The 12,516-nt window shown below is 39.9% G+C and overlaps 1 protein-coding gene across 2 annotated transcripts in view; it reads right to left on the bottom strand.

Moving 5' to 3' along the window:
- DSCAM (DS cell adhesion molecule) overlaps positions 1 to 12,516 on the bottom strand; it is an 834,563-nt gene that overhangs the window by 254,222 nt on the left and 567,825 nt on the right. For both annotated transcript variants that reach the window (XM_037831465.1, XM_037831467.1), the window contains exon 11: positions 9,808 to 9,981. In XM_037831465.1, coding sequence (XP_037687393.1) covers positions 9,808 to 9,981 — 174 coding nt within the window. The remainder of the gene's footprint in view (positions 1 to 9,807; positions 9,982 to 12,516) is intronic.

Below are 12,516 nucleotides of genomic sequence, written 5' to 3'. Positions count from 1 at the left end.
CGACATAATGTTGTGCTTAACAGTCAGGCTCCAGTCTCATTGCCTGGGCCCCACCCCTTCCCAGCCACATCACCTTGGGCAAGAGACTTAACCTCTCCAAGCCTCTGCAGGACAGAGAGAGTAGCAATACCTCCCTCACTGGGCTGCTGCCAGGCTGACATGAGCTATCACACAGAACTGCTTAGCAAAATGTCCGACATACACTTAGTGCAGGATGATATCAGTTACTGTTGATATTGAGTTTGTTAGTACTATTGTTATTATCATAATTACAGTTTAAGGCCTTCTCAAACCAGACAAATGAGTACCTCTAATAGAATATGAGTTACCCCTGCTTTTAAAACACCCAGTTTACACATTTTCATGTTTTGGTTCCACCAGCTCCTACCCCAAATCACTCATTGCACTTGCATACACTCATACGCCTTTTCCTTCTCCTCTGAAGCCTAATTGTCAAAAATATCTGTAGCTTTCATGGGAATGTCCTAAGTGATCTTGAAAGTCTACCAGCTAGAAGTTCTTTGAGCTAACAATGATTTGTAAAATGAGAAAGTTAATAGAGAAGACACCACTTGTTGCCTACTCCAATATCAACCATTCCCCTACTCCCCTACCACGTGATAACAAGGTCTTCTGCAGAGTATTGAGTTTGAGGGAAGCTCATTACAAGCTACAGCACCTGCTCCAGCATGTAAATCCTCTGCTGTCTAAACCAGTGGCTGTGAATCCTGGCCCATACCAGTCAAGGGCTTCCCCTCCCTTGGAATGTAACTGGCTTCAGTTTGGGCAGGAAGAACAGTTTTGGCCAATGAAATGTGAAAATAGATCTTCTGAGAAATTTCTGTAAAAGATTTCCTTATTATTAGTAGGAGACTATGCAAGAAATGTTCATCTCTTTTTTTCTACTGGTCCCTGTTGTGTCTGGAGGTGACATCTTGATCCTTGGAAGACATTTTGGTATCAGCCTGAGGATAAAATCTGTATGTAAAGGAAGACACCATCAGGAAACCAGAAGTTGGACCTCTGGTACAGCACATTTGGACTTGTAAGTTACATGAGGACACCAGTTACTTTATCATCTTTGTTGTCTGAGCCCATGAGAGTCAAAGTTTCCTCATTTGCAACTCAAGGCATCCAAACTAATATAGGTAGGGAAACAGCATCATCACAAATTAATGGTACCTAAATTGAATCATTCCACCCACCTCAGTAAGTCTCCGTGGAATAAATATCTCTATGGGAGTGAGAGGTTTTATTTGGTTTGAGAAACTACAGGAATTTATACAACATGATGATTTGAGTTCAGGTAAGATGGCTGCATGGGAGTAGTGATAATTGAGGGTCAAAGACAATATATAGGCCTGGGGCGTATCTGGTGATACAAAGCAGGGAGGCCAGGACCTGGTGGAGGGAGAATAACAAGTACACACTGCTTTTTGTTGTTGTTGTTGTTCCATTCTACCGAACTGCTGTAAAGTTATTTTTGCCAGTTTCAGGCACTTCCTCTCCCACACTTTCTCCTGTGGGTGGTGGCATCAATATTCCGAGTCCACAGTCAGCTGCCCTGCTTCACACAGGCATCTGCTGAGATGTCCACATTCCCCTATGACCCCTGGCCATGGGGTCACTGCCTCCCTGGTTCTCTGGCTCTTGGAAGATGCTGTCCCTGTTCATACATGTCCATTCATCCATTCAGCACTACACTACATATTCAGTGCACAAGACAAGATATTAGCTACCTTCATGGCGTGTATGTTCCCATGGAGCAAACAACATACAAATAGCCATAAAACATAATGCAGGTAGAGAATGCAGTAGAATAAAGTAAAGAAGTCATGTGGGTATAAGCCTTGGAGAGAGAATTCCAGGCAGGCAGAACAGCAAGTACAAAGGCTTGAGGTAGGCTTGCGGATCAGCAACGAGGACATGATGCTTGGAATGCAATGAACAAAATGAGATCAGAGAGTAACAGGGACTAGATCCATGGACAGACATTGGTGTTATTTTAATTGTGATGGGAAGCCTTCAGAATATTTTGTGCAGCGGGATGCATTAAAGCTACAATATATTCTAAACATTTTATTAGTATCTCATTAAATCCTCACAACACTCTAAGGTTGATTCTGTATTATTATATTTTGTGAGGAAATTGAGATACAGAGAGGTCAAGTAGTTAGCTTAATGATATATATACCTTACCAAAGGTAGAACCAGAATTTGAACCCAGACTTCGGCTATAGAGCCAGCAACAAAGACTGCCTCACTCTTGTGATCCGACTCATGTTTTAAATGATTCACTAGGATGGTAAAGAGTCAGCAAAGCCAGGTGAGAGGTATTGTGCAGTCCCAGGTGGAGACTGGGCATGCTCCACCTGCCTCAGCATCCCATGCAGCCACCTATATTCTGTCTCTTATGCCACATGGTCAGGGAAGTCACCTTCAGTAACCTGAACACCTCCTCCTGCCAAGCTGGGGTCCATTAGCTCAAGGCTTCTTCCTGAGCCCCTCAGTGGTGACTAATTCTCTTTCTCTTCTCCATCTTTCTCCCATTTTCCCAGTACATCTTTATCTAACATCAGGAGGTTAGGAAACACTGCTTCAGTCTGATGACATAATATTCTGGATGTGTTGTATCTAAAACTGGTCCATGGCTTTTGAACTTGAGATTCAACTATTTGTTGTCTTTTTTCTCTGGTTCCATGCTGACAGCTTCCCAAAAACTAGTATGCCTTATTTGGCTGCCCAAATCAGGGATTACAAGAGTACAGGAGAGAGGAAGACATCTTTTTGTCACCACTTCCCAGTCTCCTTCTGCCACATTTGTTAATTGAGGGGATCAATGTTTTCTTGAAATTATCACATATGACTCTGCAGTCACTCATATATTGCAGCATCCTATAAAGAGTTCAAGATAGAAAACCATCATTTTCTCATCGCATTGTATTTTACCCAGGCCAGTTAGGGAAGTTGAATGGGTATGTGGCAGTAATCAGGACGTCCGCATCTTTCTAGTCCTTGATGGTGGCACTAATCCTTCACATCCCTCCAGGGATGCAGTATTGCTTTTGGTTTACTCTTTTGGTAGCAACAGACAGTTCTAGTGGCTTTCATTTGGCCTTCCCTATCATAACAGTCCCCTCCCCACAGGTTAGGAACCATATGGGGATTCTGCTAATTGCTGAGTTGATCTACTCCAACTGTACATGCGGGAACTGAGGAAATAACCATGGATAGAGTCAGAGGCCCCGTGGATCCTTTATAAGCTGTACCCAACCATTGATTTTCTGACTGTATCAGCCCCTACTCTGATTCCTGGGCCACAGTAGTGTTTTGGTTATCCAAGAATTAGTGTCAATACAGAGTCAGTGCTCATGTATTTGATGAATCATTTTTCTCTGATTTCTTTTAAGATTTTCTCTTTCTCTGTGGGCTTCAGAGTTTGACTGTAATGTACAAACATGTGGTTCTCTTTATGTATGTTGATTTGGGTTGATGAGCTGTGGATCTGTAAATTTATGTCTTTTTTCAAATCTGAGAAGTTTGTAACCATTAATTATTTGTTCAAATATTCTTTCTGCAACATGAGCTCTTGCCTCTCATTCTGGGACACTTGGATATTTTCCCACAGTCCTCTGATGGTCTGACCATTTTTCTTTAGTTTTTTTTTCTGTCTCCCCTCTCTTCAGATTGCATATGATCTACTTTTTGCTTACCGACTCGTCTGAATTCTGCTGAGTTGTTTGTTTCAGTTATTGAACTTTGTATTTGCTTGTATTTTACATGCTCTATTGATGTACTGTTATTCCTCATCAGTCCATTCATTATACATTTTACTTTTTATTTACATCCTCGGACATAATTACATTATCTGTTTAAAGTCATTGACTGCTAATTGAAACATCTGAGCCTTTTTTTGGTCAGCTCCTACTGAGTGTTTTTGTTTTGTTTTGTTTTATCAGCACAGAAAACATTTTTTCCTGCTGTTTTGCATGTCTGGTAATTTTTTAATTGGCTGGACATAAACTCTGAGAGTGCTCTCCTTTTTGATGGGTAGCAGCTGAAATCTCTGCTCAGTTCTTTTAGCTTCTAGCTGCTTCATTTTCCCCAGCCCACTGGGGTCTCCCCTGTACATACATTTCTTAGTGGTCATCCAAGGAATTGGGCAGATATTAGATGATAATGTTGACCTTACCCCTCTGTGACTCTTTTCCTTCTAGAAATCCCCCCTAATTTTCTGTCTGATCTGCCAGTCCTGAACTCTGCCTTTCAGATAGTAAGATTATGTGTCTGCTACTAATCCATGCACAGATTGAGATATACTAGGTAAACTACTACGCCTCTCTTTCAAGGGAAGAGTCCTCTTCGGTTTCTGCCTGCCTCAGTGCCTTCAATTATAGATAAAAATATATGTGTATATGTGTGTATATACATATATTCTTATTTTTAACACATTCCAGGTTCTATAATGTTAACCATGGGAAGGTTAGTCCATTCATGTTCTCTTCCTTCACTTCAAGTCTGAAATCTTTTCATTTTATTTTATAGTGTGTTGATATAGAGGTTTTAAAAATTGTTATGCAGATAAATCTAACAGGTTTTTTTTGTTTCCCCTTTAGCACCACACTTAAAAAGTTCTTCTCTACACCAAGAATATTGATATTCTATATTTGTCATTTAACTGTAACATTTAACAATTTGTTGTGCTGGAAATTATGAGTTAGAACTAATATTTTTTTCCACCAATGGCTAGTAAATTGTCCCAACATCATTCATTGAATAACCCATCCTGACCCTTTTTAAGATGCCACTTTCATTTTAAGAATATGGACTTTGTAGTCAGACTACCTGGGTTGGACTCTAAGTTTAACTGCTTAATAACTCTGTAATGTATATGTTACCAATCTCTGTATGCCTTTGTTATTTAGTCTTCAAATCACCTCAGAATGCTATTATGGAGATGGAACGAGTTAATGTAAACATGTAAATTTTCCAGAACAAAAGACGAAGTTGGACCCTCACCTCATACCACATACAAAAATCAACTCAAAATGGACCCTAGATGTATTATGATCCTAAATGTAAGAGCTACAACTACAAAACTCTTAGAAGAAAACAGAGGGCTAAATTTTCACATTAGCAAAAGCAACGGTCTCTTAAATATGACACCAAAAATACAATCAATGACAGCAAAAATACCTAATTTGGACTTCATCCAAATTTTAAAAATTTGCTTCAGAGAATCCCATCAAGGAAGTACAAGGGCAATCTGGAGAATGGGAGAAAATATTTGTAAATCACTTATTTGATAAGGAATTTGTGTCCAGAATGTATAAAGAAATCTTGCAACTCAACAATAAAAAAGAGGCAAACCAAATAAAAAATGGAAAAAGGATTTGAATAGACATTTATCCAAAAAAGGTAAACAAATGGTCAATAAGTACTAGATGTTCAACATCATTAGTCATTAGGGAAATGCACATAAAAACCACACTGAGATACTACTACGTACCCACTAACAGGGCTAAAATTAAAAACACAGACAATAGTGTTGGAGAGAATGTGATATATTTGTAATGCTGTTCATTGTGGGATTGTGAAATGGTGTAGCCACTTTGAGAAACATTTCCTCAAAATGTTAAACATAGAGTTACCATATGTCCAGCAATATCCTAAGTAAATACCTAACAGAAGTGAAAATAGGGATTCAAACAAAAACTTGTATTCAAATGCCCACAGCAGCATTGCTCATAATAGCCAAAATGTGGAAATGATCCAGATGTCCATCAACTGAAAATGCACAAATAAAATGCAATATATCTAAACAATGGAACATTATTCAGCAAGAAAAAGAAATGAAAGCCTGATACAGGTTACAGTATGGATGAACCTTGGAACATTATACTAAGTGAAGGAATCCAGACACAAAACACCACATTTTCTATCATTCCTATTACAAGAAATGTGCAGAATAGGCAAATCCATACTGACTGAAAATAAATTAATGGATGGTTTGGGCTGGGGGTGGGGAGAATGGGTAATGACTGATAAGGGATTCAGGGTTTCTTTTTGGGGTTAAAATGTCCTAAAACTAGATTGTGGTGATAGTTGCATAACTTTGTGAATATGCTAAAAAACAAAAACAAAAACACTGAACTGTATACTTTAAATGGGGGAATTTTATGATATGTAAATTATATCTCAAGAAAACTGTTATATATAAAAAAAAAAACAACGAAGTTTCATGACATATTTAATCTGAAATCAGCTTCAACTACTTTTAAGGAGGCTGTGTAACATAATTGCTGAGAGATTCGACTTTGAAATAAGATAACTGGTTTCAAATAATAGTTCCGCGCTTTTCAGTTTTGTAAACTTGGGCAAGTTCTCCAACTTTTTCAAGACTCATTTTTTTCTCATCTGTAAAATGAAGATAATTGTGCATACTTCCTAGAGTTGTAAGGACTAAATTATTTAATATTTCTATAGTACAGTGTCTGCCCAAGAATAAAAACAAGCCCTTAATGAATGGGAGTGCTGTGCTCATATCATAAATGCTCATGTGTTTTTTTGCATTGATTTTTTATTTCCACTTAGGAACACGTGGCTTTAATAATTTCAGCTATATATATGTTAAAGATCTGATGGGGCAAGATGTGACTCTCTCTCCCTTTCTACTTCCAGTCCTTCCTTTTTATTCTTATTTGAAATTTTCTTGTCTCTGCTCATGCATTTATGCTTCCATATAAACATAAAAATTATTTGTCTACTTTCACAAAAAAGACCATGAGGTTTTATTAAAAATTCATTTAATTTGTTATAGAATTTGGGTAGGGGGACTAACACCTTTACAACATTGATTCTTCACATCTAGAAATATGAAGTTTCTCTGCATTTCTTCTAGTCTTTTGGATATGTCCATTAACGAAGATTTGCAACATTCTTCATTTGGGACCTAAACATATTTTATTAATTGTTACCACAAAATTTGAATTTTGTATTCTGTTGTAAATAGATATTTCCTTTTTCTATTAATCTTTATAGTATAAGCCCAATTTATTGGACTCAATTAAGTTTTAATGTTTTTCAACATTAACAGCGTCACAGTGAGACCGTCAACAGGGAGAAGGTTCAAAGATGTGTGCAGATTAGTTTCAACATTGGTCACCTGGTTTATTCACATAACAATTATTTGCTGCATTTCTACCCTGTGCAAGGCACAGCTCTAGCTCCAGTGAGTCAGCACCTGGGCTGGGATCCCCAAACCCCTGTCTTCCTACCTCATTTCTCTCACTGCCCTGCAGCCAAATACCACCAATCTCATGCCAGTTAGTTGAACACGTTGTTTGTTCCTTGTTAGCATGAGGGAGAACGCATACCACAGGGGACAGAGGGTGCCTCAGGAAGAGCACATTAGAAAGGAATTATAGTAGGTGATTTTATATTATAGCTAGGTGATTTTAGGAAAGGTTCAAGGAAACAGGGCTCTTAGCCTTGGGTTGAATGCTGTTTGGAAGCAGAGATATTCATTGAATATTCACTGACACTAAAAGCAAATAGAAATTGAAATTGCACCTTGATCTTTGCACCCTTGCTGCTCTGTGCTCTATTACAGCACTTGCACATTCTGTTCAACTAGAGTTGTACACATACGTTCCCGACTGTCCCAGGAGAGAGGACGCTGAATACGGGTTAGGGGCCATGCCATCTTTGTAGTACCCCCCCCGCCCCTTTACCAGCACCTAGTACAAAGGTATGACAAGAGGAGATGTCACATTTAAAACTTCCACCCATTCTTCAAGTTTTTTTCCACGAAGCTCTCCTTAATCCTCCCAAATTGAAAATATATCCTCCTCTGAAAGGCATATATAGCACACACTATTTTTTACCTTGTATTATAAGTAGAAGATGCTATCTTCTTCACTGTTATTTCCCCTTCTAAACCATAACCTGTATCATTCACGAGGATGAAATCTATGGTTGATTGTATTTACATCTTCCACTGAGCTTTGGACGTAGTAGGTCTTTGTGATGGTTAATTTCATGTGTCAACTTGGCTAGGTTATTGTGTCCAGAAGTTTGGTCAAGCAAACAGTGGCCTGATTGTTATTGTGAGGGTATTTCATAGACGGATTTGCATCTATAATCAGTAGATTGTCTCTTGGTTGGTTGCATCTACAACCAATAAAAGAGATTTCCCTCAGCAATGAGGGGACACACACATATATCTGAAAATCTAATCAGTTGGAGGATTTAAAGTAAGAACTGAGGACTTCAGAAGTCAGAAGGAAGAATTCCTGCCTCTATGTCAGGTAGTCAACTTCTCATGGGGAATTCAACTTCTTCATTAGACTTTCTAACTTGCAGTCTGCCCTATGGAATTTAGACTTGCCAATCCCCACATTTGCATGATCCAATTCCTTAATGTTATATATATATACATAAACAAAATTATGTGTGTGTCAATTCTGTTTCTCTGGAGAACATTGACTAATACAGTCCTCAATATATATTTGTGGAATACATAAATGTTTGATGAATTTGAAATATATTAAAACAACTGCAAAATAAATTCCATTTTTGGGGATAAATGGACCAACACTGGTCAATATTGGTCCTCAGCTCTTAGGTTTCCTAAATATTTCATTAATTTATACTTCTTTAATTTACCATTTCATCTTTGGATTTAAGGTATATCAAATTTGTCTCCAGATGGTTGAAAATCAGTTCCTCCATAACACAGAAGTTATGAGGGAAAAATACATATTTTATAGGTACAAAACATATTTCCAAATGACCCCATTTCAGAATTGTCATTGTTCCATGATGTAAAAGTTTAACAAATAGGTATTTTGATATTACATTGTTCTATTGGAAGTAACGGACTCAACAGAATACATTCACAGTGAATTAGGATGGATGCTAGTCTTCGTGTAGGTAGCTGTAAAATATCACTCCCCCCCACCATGCACACCCACCACTGAGATTCATTTATAAAGGCAAACTTCCTAATAAACATATTAGAGCAATCTTTTCCAAGCTATCAACAGTAGAATTAAAATGAAAAAGGAAGCCTGCACAAAGCCTTCTAGTTAAGAAGAAATCATTGTTTATCAAATAGAAAGTTATATAGATGGAGAAAGACATAAGCCATTCACTGTAAAATTGATGAATAGCCATTTGCTGATAAACAGCTCTCTTACACCCTTTCCTTGCTGGTTTAGTCAGCACCATATGGAAAGAATTTCACAAAAAGTTGCTCTTTCCTATCGCTTGGCTCAGCAGCAGAGGCCCCTGAGCATAGTGCTATGTGTTTCTGTCTTATTGTAGTTTATTTTTGGTAACAAGTCTTCTCATTACCTGATTTCACAATGATCTTCAAAAGGAAGTCTATGGCAAATAATAAAATGCATTAAAATAAACATCTGGAAAGAAAACATTGGAGACCTTGTGTTGTTGGGTTTTCCCAAAACAAAATTGACCTGATAGACATGTGGGTGAGCTCCTTAAAGGCAGAGAGCTCCACATCTGCTGGGGTGCCCAGAGCCCACCCCAATGGCCACGGGGCCAAAGGCAGAGAAGGATGACACAGACATGAGGGGCTGCAGACATGGGGTGATGGCCAGCTGGATTTTTACCATTCTCTTCAACTTTGTTTCTAGCACAGCAAAACTTCAAACAAACTAGCTGACACAAACCAATAGGTTTTTTTTTGTTCATTTTGTTTTTTTAACTGATGTGTATGGAGTCATTAAAAATCTAAGCCCAAAGAGACCTAGTTAGGTAAAAGGAAACGTTCTTCTTCCTTACTTTTAACCGTGAGGTACATGGACTTGCTGACGTCTGCGCCCACATCGTTGCTGACCTTGCAGAGGTAGTAGCCGCTGTCTTCCTCCACAACGTGCTTGATCAGCAGAGACCCATTGCTGAGGACCTGGATGCGGCCATTCAAGGCAATTGGCTGGAACTGGGGAACCCCAGCACCTGAAACAGAACGAAAAAGAATTATGAAACAAGACATGAATAAATATGAGAAAACAATGACCTCAAGTTCAGCCAGACTAATACAGAGAAGATATGGACTGCACAACTGACATATATCATACGGGGCACCCAAGGGATATACCAAGTATTTTTTTTTCTGACATTAAACTTTTTGTTTAGAGAGAAACATGTTTATGTACAACGACAGTATTTTCAACAGCGAGATGAAGAGTAAGAGAGCTTATAGATAGCTTCTGAATAACAGACCAAAATTGATGAGTGTTAAGTAGCTGATAAATTATTCAAAGAAATCACAGTAGAACAACCACAGAAGGTGACAGCTCTCATGGTACTAAATAAATTGTTTATGCTCCCAGAGACTTAATATGAATGTAAACAGACAGTACTGCAGGGACATGGAGTTTGAAGACTTTGTTCGCTGCATGCAACTGAGGCTTCAAAGAGAGCACCCGTAATGCAGATTCTTCCTCCAAGTAAGGTCACGGTCCAGTCTAGAAACATAATCCATAATCACTATTAACATCATCGACTGTTATTTATGAAAATATGTTGGTTCACTGCACTGGGCACCAAGACATCACTGAATTAAAACCCCACTCTCTTCAGTGTGCTACATTCAAGGAAACAGTGGCATAAATGTGATAAGCTGTGATCAGAGATGTGATGTGCTTCATATTCAGGATCCATATGAAAGTATTTAAAAAATTCTTTTAGAAATAATAAAACAGACAAAGTCCAAGAGGATTTCTGGGAAGACAGTGGTGTGTACATACCTAAGTGCTATTCCTCTCCTGAAGGGGTATCAGGCAGGGGGCTAGAAGGGTACAGTCTGGGCCTTGAAAGCATCTTCAAGGACCCAGAAAGAGGGAGAGAACCACGGCTTCCATGTTCTCTGGCCTAAGTGTCTGGGGCCCTGGGAGGAGCATCCTGGGGTGAAGACCAATTTTATGTTCCAGGGGGGAGCTATTGGTCTCATTGTTCCGCAAACCTGCATGGGAGCTGGAAAGCGGGGTTAAGTCACCCTATACCTCAAACAGGAAACTCCAGATTTTGCATCTGAGGATACCAGAGGTGGGTACTTTCTCCCGCTGCCTCCACACAGGGCTGACACAGAGCCTACTCACACCCTTCTAGCTCAGCATGGATTTGCCTTTCCTTCCTGGTCCCTGCTCCAAGCATCTTAGCAGTAGGACCTGAGACCCACTAAAGAGTCAAAGCAACCTAATAATGCACCCAAGGGGAGCTCTCCCATACAATAAAAACAGGCAGATTCTGTACAAATTCCCTACTATCAAAATAGTACTGCTAGAGGGGCCACAAGACATATTTAATTAAACAAAAAATAGAGGTCTACTTCTGTTATCGGTGTAGGCAGCCACACAAAAATGTTGCATCCATTCTAACAAAGAAAAAAGACTGCATATCTACAAAAGCATACATTTTTAAATGAATCAGAAAGCTTAGGTTGCAAGGCCACTAGGTGAACTGAATTGCAAAGGGTTAGATGCCTCAGAAAAGAAAGATGAGACACACAAATGATTTTACCATTGGCAGAGGAAGGCAGGAAGAGGTATAGGCATAAAAGCAGTTAAGAAGTAAAGGACCATGTTTTGCAGAGTCCTCTGAAAGTGCAGACACAGGGGGGATGTGCACCCTTCCTCCAAGCCTTTTCCACAAGTTTCTGTTAGGGGTTCCTGAGAAGAGGTGGGAAGTAGGGAAGCAGATCTGAGAGATCCCTTTTCAGTGATGCAGGTGAGAAGGGTCTGCCGAGGTTTGAGGGTGGGGTGGTAGTGCCTGGGGGAGCCCCTCTGCACTCCAGATCCTGCTGAGTAGGATGGGGGCTCAGTAGGGGGTCTTTGACCCAGACTCTGCCCTGACCGAAGCAAAACTTATCTGCTGCTGAAGTGGGGCAAGAAACACTGTCACTCTGATCCTTGCCCTAATACCAATGAAAGATTGATTCCTGTTGGGGGAAGGGTAGGAAATCTCTTCCCCTTCCCTGTCCCTGTTCTGATACTTGGAGGGAGGCAGGAAACTCACCACACCCCAAACTCCCACCATGATAAGGTGGGAGCTGCTATGGATGCAGAGGGACAGGAAACTCACCTGTGCACTGGACCCTACCCTCAGGAGGAGGCAGAGGTTGTCTGCCACAGTTGGAGAGGCAAGAAGGCTGAGAAATTCCCACCCATCATGCTCAGATGCAGGGCCTGACTAGGACTGAAGATGGAGCAGGAGAGCTGAGAAATTCCACCTGCCCATCACGAGCTTTGGCCCACACAAGTATACTACTCTACAGCTATGGGATGGGCAGTAGTGCAGAGAGAGATGCTCTCTGTGTGCATCATGTGGGGTCTGCTAACAACCGGAGCAGGGCAGGGATACTGAGAAGTACCCTCCACTCTACTGGCCTCTAAGTACAAGGTAGTATAAAACCTTGGAATTTGAAACATGTGGTCTACTGAAGGTAACTATAGCAACAGGACCCCAAACCAGCTCAACTACAGGATGGAT

This window comes from Choloepus didactylus, chromosome 1 (genome assembly GCF_015220235.1).
Source record: "Choloepus didactylus isolate mChoDid1 chromosome 1, mChoDid1.pri, whole genome shotgun sequence".
Classification (NCBI taxonomy): Eukaryota; Metazoa; Chordata; class Mammalia; order Pilosa; family Megalonychidae; genus Choloepus; species Choloepus didactylus.
This window is presented reverse-complemented; position numbering and strand designations above follow the sequence as displayed.